The sequence below is a fragment of the Perognathus longimembris genome, chromosome 16 (genome assembly GCF_023159225.1).
Source record: "Perognathus longimembris pacificus isolate PPM17 chromosome 16, ASM2315922v1, whole genome shotgun sequence".
Taxonomy (NCBI): Eukaryota; Metazoa; Chordata; class Mammalia; order Rodentia; family Heteromyidae; genus Perognathus; species Perognathus longimembris.
Window position 1 is genome coordinate 16,508,488 of NC_063176.1, and position 13,149 is coordinate 16,521,636.

Consider the following 13,149-nt stretch of genomic DNA (forward strand, 5'->3'; position numbering starts at 1 on the left):
CACACCTGCAATCACAACAAGTCATGAGGTTAAGATCTGAGGATCAGGTTCAAAACCAGCTCAAGCAGAAAAGTCCACTGGATCTCTTTACTGACCAGCAGCAATGCTCAAAGTGGAGGCATGGCTAAAAGTGGTAGAGAGCAAAGAAGCCAAGAAAGAGCAAGAGGCCCCAAGTAAGCCCAGCACATTACTCCCCCACCACACAACGCTTACAACTATGCTTGTAAAATAATAGCAGCAGTATTAATTATACTCACCTCTTCATTCATGGCAGATGACACAAATAGACAAAAACTAAAGAACAGCACTAATATAGGTCCAATGTAAAAACCCACATTTAAATCCAGACTCTAAAAAAAGAAAAAAAAACTTCTCTGTTATGTTCATGAAATATTCATTTTTTAAATGATCATATATTATGCCACAAAAAGGCAACAATACACCCATTTCAAATAGAGTAAAGCAGAGGTAAGAGAGAGGAGAGGGACAGTAATACATGCAGGAACAGAAGTTTTAGTTCCTACAGCAATATGTCATGATCACAATTTTTTTCAAGAAGCCACAAACTCCCTCGAGAAAAGCTACTTAAACCATCTGCTACTTTCTAGAATATCCAAGAAGGAAGATCACCTAGCTTTTATTTCAAGATGTATCAGCCTGACCCTCCTGTGTTTTCCTATTTTACTAGTCCCCTGAGAAGCTCACTCATGGGCTTGGACTCAGCTTAACATGGATAATATCTGGGCAAAAACAGAAGCCATATTTTACCCCACTTTCCATGGACATGTGGATAAAGGAGTAACCTTGGAAACTAGACTTTGTACTTGGGAACCAGGCTAACTGCCCTTCCTCCTATCTACATCTTCATTTCCTGAGCTTTATTCTCATGGAGCTGGGACTTCTACTCTCTTATCACCCTTAATAGCTCCCAAACAAATGAGGGGGAGAGGGAGGAGTTTCTTCAAATTGCTTTTTAATATTTGCTTACTAATTGGTACTTATGTACCAATTAAGTCCATCTCCAGCCTTAATGCCACAGTCTCTAGTTTAATACGTTATTCCGCAATTGCATCCATTTTACCTGCATAAGGGAGGAAAAAGAAAAAAAAAAGGAACTGGGTACCAGTGGCGCTCACTTGTAATCAACTCTAGCTACTCCAGAGGCTGAGATCCGAGAAAGTCAGCAAAGGTCAGGAAAGTCCATGAGACTCTTACCTCCAATTAACCACCAGAAAACTGGAAATGGTGCTGTGTAGTGGTAGAGTGCTAGTTTTTAGCTAAAGAGCTCAGGGATAGGGCCCAGGCCCAGAGTTCAAGCCCCACATATCTGACCAAAAACAAAACAAAACCAACCACCACAACAACAAAACCCAGAACTACATTCCAGAAGAACTGTAGACTAGCAAAATGATCAAATTTTATTTCAAAACATGCCACATGATGGTTATTTCCACATTTTAGTCACCCTGTTTAAAAACTATCATCCTAGGAATATGAGGACACTGGGCATGTGGCTTACCGGAAGGGTGTTTGCTTAGCGTGCATGAAGCCCTCGGTTCAATTCCTTACTACCACAGAAATTAAAAAGCATTAATGAAATTATTTTTAATGTCATCCTTGATTAGGAAGCCAGGATCTGAGGATCAGGGTTCAAAGCCAGCCTGGACAGGAAAGTCCACGAGATTCTTATCTCCAATTAACCACCAAAAAAATCAGAAGGGAAGCTTGCAGCTCAAGTGTAGAGCGCCAGACCTGGGCTCTCAATTCAAGCCCCAGGACCAGAATTTTTTTTTAAAGTCATCTTTTAGCAGGATAGGGTGGTGCATAGTCATAATTCTGGCACTTGGGAGACTGAGGCAGGAGGGTTCTAGTCCAACACAGCAAGACCCTATCTCTAGGGAGGAAAAAAAAATCTTCCTCCCCATCACAGGAAAAAAAAACCTATCCCTTCTTCCCACTATCCCCACTCATTTCTACGACATTCTGGAAGCTGATTCTATTTCTCTAACCTTCTCCACCTGGGTCAGTCTTCCTCAGGTGTTCCTGGACCACGCCAAGGGTAAGTTCCCTGCACCCCATTACTCTCTGCACCTATTGGGTTGTTGTTGTAGTTTGGGGCAGGTGGGGGGGGGGGCAGTCCTGGGCATGGACTCAGGGCCTGAGCACTGTCCCTGAGCTTCTTTTGCTCAAGGCTAGCACTCTACCACTTGAGCCACAGCGCCACTTCCAGCTTTTTCTGTGTATGTGGTGCTGAGGAATGGAACCCAGGGCTTCATGCATGCTAGGCAAGCTCTCTACCACTAAGCCACATTCCCAGTCCGCCTCCCTGTGCCACCGCCGCCCCCTCGCATTGGTTTTGTGTTTGTTCAGTTTGCACCTGTTCATTTCCCATTCTGTTTACTTGTTTCCCCCTCCAAACTACAAGCTCCTCCTATGCAGAGAGCATGGATCTTCATCAACTATAGAGCAGTGTCCAGTTGTCAGTGAACAGCAAAGTGCCCAGTATGTGGCACAGATAACATGTATTCAATATGCAATGTTCCTCAGTGTGAATTTGCCATATCCAGAAAACTGGTCCTACTGATGTAATCCATACGATGTCAGATCAGTATCCAGTGAGAGTGAAACCCATTGACCTGCCAGCGAGCACCAAGCCTCCAAGGCTGAAAGAATAACTACCAGGAAGTCTGAGTAAGGCAGAGATGAAGGAAACAACCAGGGCCTGCCACCCTTCCTAGCACAGGTAAGGAGCACTACCAGCACCAGAGACATTTATTTATGCACGTAGAGACAGACGTTTTCAGAACATTGCACAACATATTTTGGGTGGGCAGGGCTCAAGTTCTCCTGATATTCTCCAGAAGTTTCACTTTGATAAGGTATCTTTGCATGTGAGGCTTGAATGCTTGAGAGCTGCTAAAAGACTGCATGGACAGAAGGGGACAACGCAACACATCCACTGCAGTCGGGCACTCTGACACAAGCCTGTAGTCCCAGCCACTCAGAATACTGAATTCACAAGTTTGAGGCCAATCTGAGCAATATGGTGAAACTCTCATCCCCAAATCAAACCAAAACCCCAAAGAGCACGTTGAAATAACAATGTCCAGATCCAATTTGCAATTGTGAAATAAAGGATTTATAGTGAATGAATGTATTGGAGACATTGGATTATTCTATCTATTTATTTATACTTACTCTATTGAAGGTTCTATCCTAAGTGTTCCCATTTATCTCCTCAAAATCAGTTACTTCAATTATAAAATGACAGAGCTTTAGCTAATTTTATACCAAGATGTTCCTTTTTTAAACTTTTAAGAATATGACTATTTTTAAAAAGAATGTCTGACAGATTTCCTTTAAAGAAAATTACAGCAACAAACCTAATGTTGTAGAGTCAAACTTTTATCAACATTTTAGTAGCTTAAAGCTACCAATTAAGTAGGCCATGTTACTTAGCAATAAACATCTATCTCTGGGCCTGGGAATGTGGCTTAGTGGTAAAGTGCTTGCCTTGCATTCATGAAGCCCTGGTTTCAATTCCTCAGCACCACGTAAACAGAAAAAGCCAGAAGAGGTACTGTGGCTCAAGTGGTAGAGTGCTAGCCTTGAGCAAAAGAAGGTCAGGGGCAGTACCCAGGCCCTGAGTTCAAGGACTGGCAAAATAAATAACAAATATCTATGCAAGGCACTAGTGGCTTATGCCTGTAATCCTAGCTACTCAGGAGGCTAAGATCTGAGGACTGGTGTTCAAAGCCAGCCAAGACAGTAAAGTTCACAAGACTCTTATCTCCAATTGATCACCAGAAAACTGGAAGTGGTAAAAAGCTAGCCTTGAACAAAAAACCTTAGGGACAGTGTCCGGGCCAGAAGCTTAAACCCCACAACTGACAAAAAGAAAAAGAGAAGAAAGATCTACGCTAGATGGTAGTGGGTACCTGTAATCCTAGCTACTGGAGAGGCAGGATAGAAGTGTAAGACCAACCATGGACAAAAAAAGCAAGGACCTATCTGAAAAATAAAGAGAAAAACCGGCTGGGGGGCATGGCTCATGTGAGAGACCATCTGCCTAGCAAGTTCAAGGCCAGTTCAAACTCAAGTGAATGTGAAGGAAGGAAAGAAAGAAGGGAGGGAAGTCTAAGTTAACAGCCTGTCCACTGAGAGGCAAAAGAGTAATTTCTTCAAAACTGAGTAAGAATGCAGTTCTCTGGTTTCTTTAATAAAAAAAAAAAAATAGAGCGTAGTTTTAGGACATTTCCCATGAAGTCTCCTCCTGAGTAAATCAGATACACCTGTATTTTAAAGCAAGAGCTGGGGGGGGGGGTACTTAAGTTCTCTAGGCACACATTATCCAGGATGAAAATCACATGACAACTTCAGTGCAGTTGTGGCCACAAAAACATATGCACCAAATCAAAATGTAATTACACTGCACAACACAGTGCGGGTCGTACTTCATATTTTATCCACTGCTTTGCTTTTTGACAGAACAGTTTCCTGAAGGAAAGTTCCAAGAATTGAAAAGTTACAACATACCAGAGAGTGTTTCCTGAACTTTGTTGCAGGAAGTGACATCTGCTATAATTTTAACATTTACTTCTCAGTAGGGGTCCCCTTTAAAATTTCTCATTGAACTTTACTGGCAGAACAAAAATACACCTAAGCAATGTTTGTTTGGGTTTTTTTTGTTGTTTTTTTGTTGTTGTTAAACCACCACCACCACCAAAGAGAGATCTCTTCAGCTGCATCAAGTTTGGCTATCACTCTAGACCAATTCAGCTGTAACAGTTCCCAGGGGAGGGAAGCAGCTGCACCTGATAAACTGGGGTGTGGTGTGCCTTGGTGTGGGGAGGGAGCCCACAGAGCATAGAAAAGGGCAAATAGACTACAGATCCAGGTATCTGAGTAACCCCTGGGCCGTGCTGGATCATGAAGCTGTGTGCGTTACTTCTGGATACTTTAGTTAACATTTATTTTTTTCAACACTGGTACATGTAGGCATCAACATTTTAGTCACAGTTTTGTCATATGAAGATAAACTGATGGAGTTAGCAACCTCCAGCCTGCTAAAGGGGGGGGAGGGGTGAAAGGATGTGTACACATGAATATATATTAGATCATAACTTAACTGCATACCATGAAGGAGTTGGTAAGATGTCTCTCTTGCTCACACCACTTCACAATGCTGGTGTGTGGGCCCCTGACCCTCAGGGCCAGTAGCATGCCACCCAAGGCTCCACCCTGGTCCTGTCCAATCAGAGTCTCTGGGGGAAGGGAGACTCAAACTGTGTGCTAACAAGCACCATGGTGATTGTTGTGTTTAATCAACTTGGAGAACCTTGAACCTACTGTGACCACATTATCCCAGAAATGTTCCCTTACTCTCATCTGTCTAACTGCCAACCCAGAAAGAAGCAACACTGAAAGGAAAGACAAAAATCTCTGGATAGAAATGAAGCCAGAAAGCTTGGCTCCAACAGCTATAATCCTTAACTACTCAGGAGGCTGGGATCTGGAAGATCGTGGTTCAAGACCATGTACAGAAAAGTTCACTAGGACTCCTCCAAAATACCAGGAAAAAGCAGAAGCTGGAGGTGAGGCTCAAGTAGTAGAGAGCCAGACTAGCAAGTTTGAGTCCCAGAGTTCAAATCGCAGGGCAAGAAAAAAAAAAAAATTAAGGCCAACAAGTGATTCAAGAGTCACAGTTCTACAAATCCTAAGTTCTACCAAGTGCTCTCTCTACCAGCACCGGGGAAAATAATTCTTGGTACTTTTTTGCATGTGATCTAACTCTAGGCATCCTTTAAAAACATAACACTAGTGGCTCACTCCCGTAAGTGTAAGCTATTCAAGAGGCTGAGACCTGAAAGATCACAGTATAATAGCAGCCAGGCAGTAAAGTCTGAGAGACTCCACCTCCAATTAACCTGCAAAATGTTGAGCTGAAAGTGTCTCAAGTGGCGGAGCACCAGCTATGAGCAAGAATGCCGTCCCAAGTTCAAGGCAAGGTACTGGCTCTGGTACGCACACACACAAACTTAATGCTAAGATAAAGGCGCTAATACAATATTTTTCCTCTCCAGTTCTTTTACACAACTGAAGTTACCACTGGGATTTCCTATTAATATTTTTAAATCTTATACTAAACTACTATGTTAAGAACTAAAGAGGACTGAGCAGTCTGGCTCATGCCTGTAATCCTAGCTACTCAGGAGGCTGAGATCTGAGAATCACAGTTCAAATCCAGCCCAGGCAGGTTAGTCTATGAGACTCATCTCCAGTTAACCACTAGAAAACTGGAAATGGTGCTATAGCTCAAGTGACAGAGTGCTAGCCTTGAGCAAAAGAACTCAGGAACAGCTCCCAAGGCCCTGAGTTCAAGCCCCACGACCAAAACAAAACAACCAAGAAAAGAGAGAGAGAACTGAATAGGAAAGTAGCAGTAGCCCATGCCTGTAGTCTCAGGTACTCTGAGATCTGACAATCATGGTTCAAAGCCAGCCTGGGCAGGAAAGTCTATGAGACTCTTATCTCCAATTAGCCACCAGAAAACCAGAAGTGGAACTGTGGGATCAAATGAGAGAGTTCTAACCTTGAGGAAAAAAATGAAAAACAACAACAAAGCAACAACTGAGGCCCTAACCCTAAGTCAAGCACTAATACTGGAACCAAAAACAATTTTTTTGTTTAATTTGGTTAAATTATAAACAGCAATGAATCAAGAGGAAAAAAGAGACAGCAAAGAGACACTCAGGGTCCCAGGACACTGGCTCTGTGGTGAACACAGAGAGTTAAGCTTTAACACACTTTGGAGAGGCCAGAAAAGCATTTGCACTGGATTCTCTACAGTGCTCAGAGCCAGCACCATCAACACACATGCCCTCGGAGTTCATCTTTACTGTTACTTTCACAGGGCTGGCCACCTCAAAATCCCAAATCTTACCTTTCTCCAAAGTACATCTAAACTCCATCTCATACATTTTTTACTTGAGCAAGATACTTCATTTTACACATATACATTTATGCCCATAACAAAATAAAGAATACTTCAAAGTACAGCTTCTTCTTGCATTTTTTCACTTAAAAAGATCATTTAACCTGTAATGTTATGCACTCAATAAAGAGCAGTGAGATGTAATTGAACCAAAAAAAAAAAAAATGATAGCCAGGGAACCTGTGACTCATGCCTGTAATCCTAGCTACTCAGGAGGCTGAGAACTGAGGATCACCGTTGGAAGCCAGGCTGGGCAGGAAAGTCTGTGAGACTCTTATCTCCAATAAAATGCCAGAAGTGGTGCTGTGGCTCAAGTGGTAGAGTGCTAACCTTGAAAAACAACAATGACAAAAAACCTCAGGCACAGTGCCCAGGCCCTCAGTTCAAGCCCAGGATAGTACAAGAAAAAAAAATTGTGGGGATGTAGCTTAGTGGTAGAGAGCTTGCCTAGCATGCATGAAGCCCTGGCTTGGATTCCTCAGTACCACATAAACAGAAAAAGCTGGAAGTAGCACTGTGACTCCAGTGGTAGAGTGCTAGCCTTCAGCAAAAGAAGCTCAGGAACAGTGCTCTGGCCCTGAGTTCAAGCCTCAGGACTGCCCCCCACCCCAAAAAAAAGGTAAGTCCAGCTTCTATCACATGACATGGTATGTAATCCCTAAACCTGTTAAAAGGATCACTTACATCAATTTTGCCAAACAGCATCATCTGCTGACTTTAACAACAAATGACTCCCAGTTCTTTCCATGGGTTCTTTCCATCATTATCTTGGGAGAAGCTCTAGACAATGACTCAAGAGGCTCAGCTGCAGGTCTCAGAAATAACTAGAAAGCGCTCACTTAAAAAGACCTGTTTGTGACTCTCTTCTGTCAGGGGCATTGTTTACAATGATTTCATAGGAGAAAATGCAGTCATTCCAGGGGTCAAAAATCCTGTATGCATTATTTCCCATTTAAAACGTCTCCCTTTTCCCACTCAAACCCTTCTCCCTTGAACTGCACTTTACAAAATACAGCAATGCCCTTGATATTGGCTCATACTTAATCAGACCTGCTCTGTATTCATACCTATTCCTGGCTTCCCAGGTAGTAGGGAGCTGTGTAAGTCAGAGGAAGAGGCACGGGGCAGGGCAAACTGGTTTCATACCAGTTTCACTGCAGTCCTTTTTACAATGAGAACATTTCTCTTGCCAGAACCAAAAGCATCTACCAAAAACCCAGCTCTATTTCAATCTATGGAACAATCTGACTGTAGCTCTTGATTGGCTTGTTTTTGTAACTTCATTAACTTCAGTCAAATTCAAAATTTAAAAACTGTGGGAAAGTTGCCTAGACTTAATTGGCTTTTGCAGTTACTCTGTAAGGGCTGTTTTTTGAGATGTGAGCTCAGACACCAGATGCCAAACTCTCCCAAAGTAGCAAGTTCAGTTCCCTTTGGCCCAACCCTCTAGACATGCCGCCCTACAGGGAGGGCGAGCCCAAAGCTTCTCAGATAGCACAAGGTGCTTTTCAAAACTAGCTAATCCCTCACACTAGCTGAAGGTAGGTATAGATTCCTTTCTAGATTTCAGTGACTACTTCAAGGACATGGTTAGAGAAGTTGGAAATTCAAACAAAGCCCTACTCTACATTTGATCCAGCAACACCATCCGCCATACAAAGCAAGCTAATCTACACAGAAAAAGATCTATAAACAGTTTGGCTTACTAACTTAAAAAAAAAAAAAAAACCAAGTGCTGATTTGCATACTTCTATAAAGAATAGCTTCCCACTTTTAGAAACTAATACTTCTGTGACTATTCACTGTTTTGTCAGTCAAAAAAAAAAGTTAAATTTGTTTACAATTTCCTGAAGGAAGTATATTCAATGTGTTCACTGATTCCAAAACCCACACTCTGAGTATAGAACCCTCTGTAACTAATTTTCCATTTTCAGGTGGCCATCTCTCCCTGGGCTCCAATAATTAATCAACCAAACCTTACTTCTTTTCAAAACACTGATCAAAAAGGGAAAAATCTATTTTTAAAAAGTGTTAGAAACTGGCTCGCACCTGTAATCCCAGCTACTCAGGAGGCTGAGATTTGAGGATCTTGGTTAAAAGCCAGCACAGAAAGGAAAATCCGTGAGACTCCAATTAACCAACTGAAAACAGGAAGTGGCACTCTGGCTGTACTGATAGAGCACGGGCCTTGAGCTGCAGAGCTCAAGAACAGTGCCCAGGCCCAGAGCTCAAGCCCCACGAACAACAAAAGCAAAAGTGATAAAACTTCACATTGTATTAATAAACAAGTGCCCTCCATTGCTAAACAATCAGCTTTCACAAAAGCAAAACAAAACTAATTTACTAATTTTATGTTTTAGACAGATGAATATGTAACCTCAATTTCACAAGCCAAGAAAATACTTAGGTAGTTCCCCTTCTTCTGAAGTACCCAGGGATCATTAAAATAAAAAGTAATGTTTTGCCAATAAGAGCCAGCCATAGAAAAGGAAATATACCACATAGCCCATTCATATGAAAAATTAACCATCTTCTACCCACTAGTATCAACTCAAGAATGCCAATGCCCTTCTATACACAGCAATAGCATTTAGAGAAAAGTTCCATGGATTCACTTCTTCATTCACTTTCACTGCTGTAAAATTCCCAAGTTCCCACCTACAAATTATTTCAAAGCACAATGAGACTACTTGTGGTAAAATAATAAGCTATGAATTGCTAAGTCTAATGAGTCTGAAAATTCAAATTGTCTCAAGAACAAATAGTATATAGGGCAACTATCACCTTTATAATAAAATAAAGTTGGCCTTTTTTTTTGGCCAGTCCTGGGCCTTGGACTCAGGGCCTGAGCACTGTCCCTGGCTTCCTTTTTGCTCAAGGCTAGCACTCTGCCCCTTGAGCCATAGCGCCTCTTCTGGCCGTTTTCTAGATATGTGTTGCTGGAGAATCGAACCCAGGGCTTCATGTATATGAGGCAAGCTCTCTTGCCACTAGGCCATATTCCCAGCCCCATAAAATAAAGTTTTAAAAAATGATTATACAACACAAACTGCAATGTTTCAGTTTCTCCACTCATGGAAACTTGGCCCAGCTTTGGGATTTCCCTGAAATCCAAAAATGTCTTGACTCTTTTCCATATTCTCTGGATCTCAGAGATTATCTACTCTCCCACAAGGCACAAGGTCAGGAGCAGCTGGCTCTGCATTCCAAGATAGAACAGAAGGTTATTTACACGAGAGGAACACCTCCAACAGGCAGGTGCCGAAATCCCTGCAGGGTGACCTAGGGAAGGTTTGAAGGCCTAGCCTGGAGCAACAGAATTAGGGACAGGCCTCTAATGTCAAGTGATAACAAGAGGAACCACCACTGCTAACAGATTATGACATCTTGCTGTAAACCAGTTTGAGCAGAAATCCCTTACACTGACGCTCTGCAGCTCCCTTTCAACAGTTCACCCTGGCATTGAAGAGACAGGTTCCAGTAAGACAGCCAAGTACAGCAGAGGAGCCCCAGTCCAGCAGGCTCCACTTGTGTGACCTCAGGCCAAAAAGCACCCCTTGTTGGGCCTTAGTTTCCTGGACTAACAAAGGTGGACAGTAAAAGCATTTACCGATTTAGGTGACTAAGACTAGTAAAGAGGCAATCCAATTAAAGCAGCTTAACCTTGTGTTGGGTGCGCGCTCACCATCCAATTTACCACTTATCTCATTTTACTTTTAACATCTGTTCTAGACTTAAGGTTTGACCCTCCAAATCATTGGTTCCAACCCTACCAAGGCAAATTTCAGGTGAGACTTGAAATTCCCTAAGTCCAGGAGCTTTTTTCAAAGTGAAATGTAATAAATCTAGGCCTGTGAATGATGTCATAAACATCCAAATTGGGGGAGGGGGGACTGGCTCCCCACTCCTTAAACTTCAAGGGTTCAAGCATTGGAATCATCTGAACCTCTCAAATCTCACGGTTCAAATCTCATGCTAAATTACTGTACTCTGTAATTCCACTTAATTTGGTAGATCAAAGTAACAATCTAAGGTTTTGTGCTAGGGGCTCCTGTAACATAATGGCACTCCCCAGAGAACCTTTTGAAATACATTCCATAAAACATACCAAAATACTAAGTAACTAAATTATAAAGAAACATAACTTACCAAATTGATTTAAAAGACCAATTAATGACACCGTACTATTTTTATTATTCGTGTTAAATATTATACAATATAAATTATGAGTATTAAATAAAATATAAATTATTATTCATGTAAAAAGCAACTCTTTTAGCTTCATAGAAATGGTAAATATAACTGTAATGAGATTATGAACACATAGGTGGTTTTTATTTTTGGTGCCATACAAAACACCCACACAGGTATTACACTTTTGTGTCTGCCTATATTCCTACAATAATGATAAGAATCAATAAAGCTAACATTTAGCCAAAGTAAAAATGCAACTTTCCTTTCTCGTTCCAGTTCTATTCCTAGGCCCCAGGCTCGGAACTCCTTTCTTAAAACAATCAAGAAAATGAAGATAGAGGATAAACCACTAAATTGAGAGGATTAAACATAAAGAGAAAGTAGCACTCCCGAGGTTATCTGTTTAAGAGAAAAGCTTTCCTTCCTAGAAAGTTATAATCCTTGGGGAAATTCAGAAGTCATACCCACCCAAAACTTCAACCATGAAGCACATCTATTTCTGCCTCCCTATGATCTGAATATGCAGACCTAAGATCCGTTCAGCCTTCTGAATGAAATGTCCCCCCAGATCAATAACTCGCATTAAACATTATTTTAAGAGCCTCCCCGTTGTGGCAAATATGTTCAGGCCACACTGCTTTCTAGCAAAAGTTGAGGCACGCCTCGGCACCAACTAAACTGAAACCACTCGGGCCGGTCCAGTCTTCCACCGTCCACCGATGCCTGGCACCAGTCCCGGGCAGCAGAACCCCGGTGTCTGACACGAGCGCTCCTGACAGCAACTGCGGCTCGAGGCGTGAAGGTCTCCCCCGCCCCCGCCCCCCCCCTCCTTCGCCCCCCTCGGGGCGGTGCAGGTCTCTGCCTACTCAGCAGATCCACGCGAGCTGTGCCTTTCGGTGTGGAATGCTCCTTCCTCGTAGCAGGACAGCTCGCCCCGGCCGAGTTACAGTTCATACACGGATGGTGCCCGCCGAGGTCCGCGCAGGACAGCGGCGAGGGCAATCGGGAGTCACCGGGGCGCGGGGGGGAGGGCGGGTGAACCCCGCTCGTTCCCCGGTAAACGGGGACTTCTTGTTTTAAGGAAGAAAAAAATAAAAAAATAAAAGAAGATTTTTGACTTGAACCTTAACTTTTACAAGTCGGAGCCTCTCCGCCCCGGGCACGTTCGCCGGGCTGTTCTCTACCTGCCATTCGGTGCCGAGCCCGGAGCCTCGGGGTGCCGGGGAGCGCGATGACAAAGCTGCTTCCAGCCGCTCCTCCCCGGCACCCCCCGACTCCGCCGCCCGCACCCCGCCGCCCGCAGCTTCCCATCGCCAGCCACTCACGGGCGGACGGGGTCGGTGAAGTTTCTCCCCGCGCCCGCCTCACCTCGAGTAGGCTGCCATCCTTCAGCTTAGAGTCCGGGAGAGCTCCTGTCCATCAGAGCCTTCAGCCCGCGGGCGCGGCGGCCGGCGGCGCCCTCACCCTTGGCCGGAGCCGGGCGGGTTCGGCGCCCGGCGCGACTCCCGCGGCGCCCGGACTCCCAGCCCGGGGGGGGGGGGGGGGGGGGGGGGGCGGGCGTCCTCCAGCGCAGCCTCGGCCTCCCGGCTATTGGTTCGCACTAATCCTGATGGACATCCGGGCACCGGGGCTGGCGGACGCGCCGCACTACGGACGAGCCGGGGGACCCGGGGGGCTCCGCGCTCGCTCGCCCGAGGCCCCCCACCCCCACCCCCGGGGCGATTTCTTAGGAAGACGGAGCCAAAGCAGCCCGGCTCCCAGCCCACCGGCGCCCCGGCTGGCACCCAGCCGCCTCGCGCGTCCGCCGTGGAGCCCACGGGGAAAGGAACGTCGCCTTCGGGCTAGTTCCAAGTTGCCCGGAGTTCTCCGAATACCCCCCCCCGTCATGAAAGTTCGGATGGTACGGCCCGCCTCCTTAAATGGGCAGGCGCACGGCTCGGGCCGGAGCCCGAGCCCGCGGC

At 44.5% G+C, this 13,149-nt stretch overlaps 1 protein-coding gene across 1 annotated transcript in view; it reads right to left on the bottom strand.

Moving 5' to 3' along the window:
• Aff1 (AF4/FMR2 family member 1) overlaps positions 1-12,720 on the bottom strand; it is a 127,570-nt gene extending 114,850 nt beyond the window's left edge. Inside the window, 1 exon segment of the mRNA XM_048364541.1 lies at positions 12,557-12,720. Coding sequence (XP_048220498.1) covers positions 12,557-12,573 — 17 coding nt within the window. The 5' untranslated portion in view covers positions 12,574-12,720.
• Positions 12,721-13,149: the final 429 nt, after the last annotated feature.